Raw genomic sequence first — 7,367 nt, forward strand, 5'->3', positions numbered from 1 at the left:
CATGAGTTGCTGCTGAGGTTGGGGTGGGGGACACCGGGGAGGGACAGCAGTGGGGCACATTCTAAGGATGACAACAGCTCTGTCCCACCTGCATCTGCTGCTGCCCCCCAGCCGAGGGGGTCTGGGCTCACCAGATGCACAGCAAAGCCCTTCGGGTCCCCTCCCTGCAGCTCTGCACCCACAGGTGACCCCCGGGGTCACTCCCAGCCGTGCTCAGCTCCAGCCCTGCACCAGCCAGGCCCCTCCCCAGAGAAGAACGCGAGGCCACGCGTGTTAATGTCACTTTATTGCTCATTCCGTTTCGACTATAGAAAAAAAAAAGGGCGAGAAGCCCGTGTACAAATTGGACGTGATACAGGGGGGGCCGGGGCCCCGCTGGGCGCTGCCAGCTGTGCTTTGGGTGCTGCCACCGCCGCCAGTCACCCCGCGGCAGCTCCGGGGGACACTGCCGGCCCCGGGGGACCGGGACAGCCCCGGGAGGCTCGGGGACAGCTGGGCAGGAGCGGCCAGCTCAGGCTAAGGCACAGTGGCTGCGAGGCCGGGGGCAGTCGCTGCTGGCGGCCGCCCGGAGCCTCGTGTGCAAAGGAGAGGAGGGGGCTCAGGAGGGGGGAGAAGCTTCACATTAGCCCCAACGGAGGGGTCAGGGCACGGGCCGGGGGGGTCCAGGCTGGGGGGACTTGGCCCACACCGAGCAGAAGGTGGGAGGGGGTGCGGTGGTGGCAGAAGGTGCCCGGGGGGGACTCGGCCCCGGGTCACACGTACCCCCCGGGCTCTGCCCCACGCCCCCTCCCGCAGCCCCTGCCCACCTCCCGTAGCTGACAAACCAGAGACCGCTTTGTCTTTGTCATGGACCCCCCGGCCCGGCCCGGCCGCGCTGGAGACGGGCGTCTTTGGCAAAAAATAAAAAAATAAAAAATAATCAAGGCGAGTGGCCGCCCGAGGGCGAATCCGCCGGGTCCCGGGGCTGGCCCGGTTGCCCCGAGCATCCCTGATGGCGAGGCAGGGCCCAGGGGCTCAGTCTGGGACAGGCCCTGCCCCACCTCCCAAAAACACGGCGAGCAGCCGGCTGAGCCCCTGCGCCGGGGACGGGAGGTCAGTGCTTGCTTCGGGGCGAGGAGCATCGCGATTCCCCGGCCTCCCCGGCACGGCCGTGACCGCCGCTCCCCCGCCCCGCGCCTGCTGCTCAGCCCGCACCGTCCCCTCCGTCAGTCCGTCCCGAGCCCGCGGGGGGTTCGGGCACACACCCCCAGCCCAGCGCCGGCCGCTCCCGCTCGCACGGAGGCGTCGCTCCGGCCCCGACGGACGAGCTACTCACGGCCCGCGGCGGTCGCGGAGGCACAGTCCGGGTCCCGTCGCGGCAGTGCCGAGCGCCGGCCGGGCCCGCCGCGGCTGCCGAGGGCGTCCCCTGGCCCGGGGGCAGCCCTGAGGTAAGGAGCGGGCTCATGTCCTCCATAGCCTCGGGGCGCAGCCCGGCCTCACAGCTTGTGCGTCGCTGCCGCCCGGCGCCGGGGTCCCGGCACCCCCCACGGCAAGGGGCGGAGGTGCCGCGGGGTCAGTCCCTGATTCATCGGCTTCTCCCGGGCAGGCCGGGGCGCTGCTCGAGGGACACGCCGTCCATCCATCCCGGAGCAGCTCTCACGGGACCTTCGCTGCGAGCGAGTTCTCCGGGACCACCGGCAGCGCCTGGGGACGAGCACCCATCACATCTCGCCCCCCCCCAGCTCCACACGGGGCAGCGAGGGGAGCCCAGCGGCCCCCCCAGCCCCCCGGCCAGGCCGCTGCTAGGGGGGCGAGTATCGCTCTATGGTCCGGGCGGCCTCGGTGTGGAGGTGTGGAGCCTGCGCCAGCACCTCGGCCGCCTTGTCCTGGCTCAGCCCCAGGTGCTCAGCCGTGAACTTGGCCAGGGGGTAGAGGCTCTCCATGGCCTTGGGGTCGCTGAGGAAGTGCGAGGTGTGGGAGAGCAGCTCGGCCGCCTTCTCCTGCTTGAGCCCCAGCTGGTCGGCGGTGAGTCGGGCCATGGCGTAGACGCTGTCGGGGAAGTCCAGCTTGGCTTTGCCGTCGGGGCCGGCCGCGTGCATCTTCATGTGGCTGATGAGGTTGCGCTGCTGGGCGAACTTCCCGCCGCACACCTGGCACTCGTAGGGCTTCTCGCCCGAGTGGATGCGCATGTGCTCGGTCAGGCGGTACTGGCGGGTGAAGCGCATCCCGCAGGCGTCGCAGGCGAAGGGCTTCAGGCCGAGGTGGCTGCGCATGTGGCGGGTCATGGTGCCGCGCTGCGTGAACTTCTTCCCGCAGATGGTGCAGGGGTAAGGGCGCGTCAGCCAGTGCGTCTTCTCGTGTTGCCGCAGCGTGGCCGGGTCCTTGTAGGACTTGTCGCAGGAGGAGCAGCGGTAAGGCCGCAAGATGTCACCCAGCCCCGGGCCGCCTTTGTCCAGGAAGGGCACGGCCTGCTCGGCCGCCGCCTTGTGATAGAGCTCCTCTTCGTTGTGGGCCTCCACGTGGGCGTTCAGCTGCTCGGAGCTGGGGAAGCCCTTGCCACAGGGGATGCAGACGTACAGGTTGTCGCCCAGGCTCTCCGGCTCGTAGCCCAGGTGGTTGCAGTAGCGGTCCAGCGCGTCGCCGGGCGAGGGGCCCTCGCTGCTGCCCGTCTCCTCGCTCGTGCTGTTGTCGGGCTCCAGGTCGTTGCTCTCCACGCTGGGGTAGCGGGGCTGCGGTGCCGCAGGCGGCGATTCGGCCTTCTCCTCCCGCTCCAGCTCCTTCTCCGCCTCCCCCTCGTCCAGGTAGGGGCCCAGGGGCTCGTGCTTCATCCAGCGGTACATCAGCTCTCGCCCGTCAGCGCGGGGCAGCGGGGGCTCGGCGCAGGGCGGCGTGCTGCGGAAGGGGTCGGGGGCGTGGGGGTGCCCCCCCGGCTCGCCGCCCGGCGGGGAGTCCTTGTAGGCAGCGGCGTGGCTGCCCAGGAGGCCGGCGCTGACGGGGGGGGCTGTCGTGCCGTGGGGGCAGCGAGGGCTCGCGGGGCTCGCTGGGCAGCAGGCGGTCGGTGGGCAGGAGCTGGGCAGAGGGGCCGGTGGGGCTCTTCTTGGAGAGGTCGAGGCCGCAGGGCGGCGAGCAGTGGCGCTCGGGCGGGCACAGCCCGTGGGGGTGCAGCGGGGCGCCCTGGGCGGCCGAGGCGTACAGCTCCCCGCACTGCGTGTTGAGGGGCGCCGCCGGCTCCACGGGCGGCAGGTCCACGGGCCGCGGCGTCCCCGAGTAGCAAGCCTGGATGACCGGCGTGGCGGCCCGCAGCCCGCGGCCCAGCTTGTAGGGTGCGTAGCCCCCGCGCAGGTGGCAGTACTTGCCGCTGCGCTTCAGCTTCTTCTTGCACAGGGCCACCAAGCCGGGGATCTGGAGGTAGCTGGCGGCAGCCAGCACAGCACCCAGGCTCTGCTCGCTGCCCGGCTCGCACTCGGCCAGGCGGCCGGTGTAGATGAAGTCGAGGATGAGGCGGAAGATGCCGGGGCTCACCATCTCATGGTCCAGGTTGAGCAGGTTGTCGTGGACCACCAGCGACTTGAGGTAGGCGCTGCTGGCGGCCAGGATGTTCTTGTGCGCGCGGAAAAGCGCGTTCTGCACCACGATGATCACGTCGCACAGGAAGCCCTTGGTGCGCTGCGTGTTCAGCTGCAGCAGCAGCTGCCGCGAGTGGCTCGGCACCTCCATGGCGTCCAGCATCCCGCTCCTCGCCCGCCGCCCTGCAACACACCGGCCGCCCCGTCAGCGCCGCCGTGCCCGGCCCCGCACGCCCACCGCAACGCGCGGGGGGCTCGACGGGCGCGCCCGGGGCTTCACCCACGCGTGGGGTGGGCGGCGGGGGGGGGGGCGGGTCGCAGCCCCACGCAGCGCTGCGTCCCGGCCGCTCTGCGCGCCCGCCCGGCCGGTGCCACCGCTTATATGGGGGCTTGTTTCTCGGCGGGTCGGGGGGGCGGGAGGGGGGCGAAAACCCCCGGAGGGTTTTTGGAGAAAGTGACATCACCCGCCGCCGCCGCCAGTGCCGCGCCCCGGCCCCGCCGGCCGTGGGATCCCGCGACCCCGCGCCCACCTGCCGGGGGAGAGCGGGGGGGACGCCCCGAGCCGCTGCCCGCCGCCACTCGCCCGCCGATCCCCGCGCCCCGCCGCTGTCCCGCTCCCCGCCGCGCCTCCCCGCTTCTTATGCGCCCCGGTCCCGGGAGGCGGCCGGCCGGACCCCCCGGGCGCCCCCCGCCCCCGTTTCCTCTCCCCCCCTCGAGGTGAGCGGGGGGACGGCCGGGGGTGTGGGGGGGAGCGGGACCTCCCCTCCCCGCCTCCGTCCCGGTGCCGGTGCCCCCCCGCCCAGGTGCGTAAAGCCAAGCGCCCGCGGAGCTGCTTTTTCGGGCGATTTGCCCCGCGTTCCGGGGTGTTCCCCCCGCCTTTTACCTGGGCGTCCGGTGGCCTCCGCCAGCCAGCTGAGGTCTCGGTGAACTCTCATGGCTCAGCCCCGGGGGGGCCGCCGCCGGTTGCTGCTCCCCTCCACCCTCCTCTTCCTCTGCTGCTTCTCTTCCTCCATACCCCGCGCTCCCGGCCGGTCCTACGGAACGGGAGGAGGAGGAAAAGGAGGAGGAGGTGGTTGTGGAAGAAGCAGCAGCGGTTCCTCGGGGTTCCCGACGCCGCCAGCTCGGAGGTGAAACCCGGGCTGCGAACTCCCCCTGACCCCGGCCTGAACTCCGAGCAGCGCCGCTGGCTGTTAAAGGGACGGCGGGAGGTTTTCCTCCTCCCATCCCCGGGCGGGGCACCGACAAGCCGGGCCCCCCCCTTTACACACCCCTCCCTCCCCATCCCGGTCTCCTCCTCCTCCTCCCAGCCCGGTTTTTTCCCTCCTCCCGGTCTTCTCCTGCCGCGCCCCGGCCGCCCCCTCGGGGGTCTCGATCCTCAGGACATCGCTCTTCGCCCGGGGACAGCCCGGGCGGGGCCGGGAGCCCCGAAGAGGGGGGGACCCGGGGTGTCCCCGGGCAAAGGGCGATGTGTCCCCCCCGTCGGTCCCGCTCGTAGGGCGCCATCTAGCGGCTCCCGGTGCGCGCCGCCCCGCCCGTTACCGGAGGCGGCTCCTCCCCGCGCAGGTGGGACCCGACGGGGCGGACGGGGCTGGGGAACGGAAAAGCGGAGGGGTTTCGCTTGCCGCCCCACCCGGGGAATGGATGCTGACACGCAGAGCGGGGGGGCACCCATCGGTTGGGAAGGCTGGGGCGGGTGGCGGCGCTTTGGGGCGCAGAGGGTGGAACGCCGCGTCCGATGAGTGGAGATGATGTGGGAAAGGGTTCTGGGGAGCAGGGAGGAAGGCAGACGGGCACAATTTGTTGGTGAGGGGGGAGCAGAGAGCGGGAGGGGCGCGCAGCGCTGGCGCCCAGATGGGCCGTGGCGGTGGCGGTGGCTCGGGGTGGGCTGGGGGCTTGCGGTGGTTCGGGATGAAGAGGAGGAGGAGGGGCCGGCGCCCAGAGCCACGTTTTCCCCGGCTTTATCCCTCCAGCCGTCGCTGAAAAAGCTGCTGGGCTTGGGGTGCAGCATGGGGTACCCCCCCTTGGCGCGGGGGGAGCCGCCTCTCGCTTCACACTTTCACTTCTCCTTTCTCACAGCCGCAGCCTCTTGCACAACCTCCTGGTACAGCAAAGCATCGTGATGGGCTTCCCCAGGCCGGCTGCTAATCCTGGGGTGTCCTGCTGGCACCCCCTGACCTGAGCAGGGCACCCCGAGCAGTGCCATCCCTCCCATTTGGGCTCTCGGGGTTTCACCCCATAACCCAGCTCCCCTGGTGAACGGGAACCGACGGGGGGGCCCCGGTGCCGGGGACGGGGTTTGGCCAGCCCTGAATTTGGGACAAAAAGTGATGGGTGCTGACAGGGAGGGTGCAGGCTGGCGGCAGCCCTTGCCCACGCAGCTCAGCATCACTCACCTGGAGCTCACCCCCAGATCCCCTTCAGATTCAGCGTGTCCCAGTTCACTACGGAGACATCACCCTGGAGACCGGGACGGAGTGTCACTGCCCCTGGGCTCATCCCAGGCTCAGAAATTCCCCTCCCTGCTCCCCATGCTGGGCTCTTGCCCACAGGAAGCGCTGGGATCCTGGGAGCGGGACGTGGGCGACCCTCGTTAGAGCCGCGGTTTAATCCCAACTCCCCGGGCACTAATTTCTCCCCCTCTCCCATTTTTTTTTTCCCCCCTCTTCAATTAACGGCTGGAAGTGTTTCAGGTTCTGGCAGCGAGCTCTGGACGTCGCTGTGAGCGATGGTTCCCGCGGGCTCCGTCCCGGTAATTTATGGGGCTGAGCTGCATAAATCACGGCAGCCAGCGGCTCCCAGACAGCTGCATCCCCCGGGGCCGGCCGGGACCCCGGGCTGCCCCAGCTACCTGCTGAGTGACGCCGAGCCTCGGGGGCAGCGGCCGAGGGAGGCAATGGAAAAACCCTTCACCTTTTCCACCCTCCTTTGCAGCTCCTCTCCCGTTCCCGGCCTCTCCCAGGAGCGGAGGGGCGGATCGGTGCCCGCAGGGGTTTGGGGCAGGTGGAGGGGGGTTTCTTGTACGAGTATCCCCCCTCCTGTCCCGCCCAGCCTTCCGGAGGGATCCTAACGCAGCAGCCTGAGCCAGCGATCCGCACCCAGAGCTCTCAAAAGCTGCCGGGTGTCCCCAGGGAGCTGCAGCCGATGTCCGGCTCCGAGGGACATCGGGGACGGCCGGGCTGCAGGACCGCGGGAAGAGCCAGCGCCGGCGAGCGGCAGCGCGCAGCCAAAGGGGCATTTTCGCCTCAATGTGCTGAGCAGATTGGAGCCAGCTCTGGTTAAGTCATTGGCTCTGTTGGGAGGTCTGAGCTGGAGCGTTTCCCGCCTGTGCCCCCTCCCGACGATCAATCAAAGTTGCAGCAAATTAGCCCAGATGCTGGGAGATTCGGTTCAAATCCAGCTGTGGTTTGGATCGCGTTCGCATGCCTGGCTTCATGTGGGACCTGGGCTTTTGGACAGGATACAGCCCCCCGGTCTCTGCAGGGCCCTGTTTCCCAGCGCAGCCTCTCCCCAAAGCCCACACACATGTCTTCCATTACTGCCGTTGGCCAGCGGGGCCGCATCCGGCAGCGCCAGGAGCCTGCAGCCCCCGCTGGCAGCTCCAGCTTCTTTTTCCCGGCGGTGCCGGGGTCCAGCAGCCCCGAAACTGCGCCCCCCCTGCTGTGCGTGCGGGGGGATGCGTGTCCCCTCCACCTGGACCGGGCTGGGAAACTCGTGACAGTGCTGAGCCCACTGCTGCCCATCTCCTGAGCTGTCCCAGTGCCGAGCCCCGCCTGCTGCAAAGCAAGGCTGGGGCAGCCACGGGACCCTGCCGAGCTCTCCCAG

General features: G+C 70.3%; 1 protein-coding gene across 1 annotated transcript; it reads right to left on the bottom strand.

The window, feature by feature from the left end:
* Positions 1 to 269: 269 nt before the first annotated feature.
* On the bottom strand, positions 270 to 4,819 carry HIC1 (HIC ZBTB transcriptional repressor 1). The gene is given in 3 exon segments (XM_038157604.1): positions 270 to 2,978; positions 2,980 to 3,728; positions 4,429 to 4,819. Coding segments are annotated over 3 exon segments (1,998 nt in total). The 5' UTR covers positions 4,481 to 4,819; the 3' UTR covers positions 270 to 1,781.
* Between the last annotated feature and the right edge of the window lie 2,548 nt (positions 4,820 to 7,367).

The sequence above is a fragment of the Motacilla alba genome, chromosome 19 (assembly GCF_015832195.1).
Source record: "Motacilla alba alba isolate MOTALB_02 chromosome 19, Motacilla_alba_V1.0_pri, whole genome shotgun sequence".
Taxonomy (NCBI): domain Eukaryota; kingdom Metazoa; phylum Chordata; class Aves; order Passeriformes; family Motacillidae; genus Motacilla; species Motacilla alba.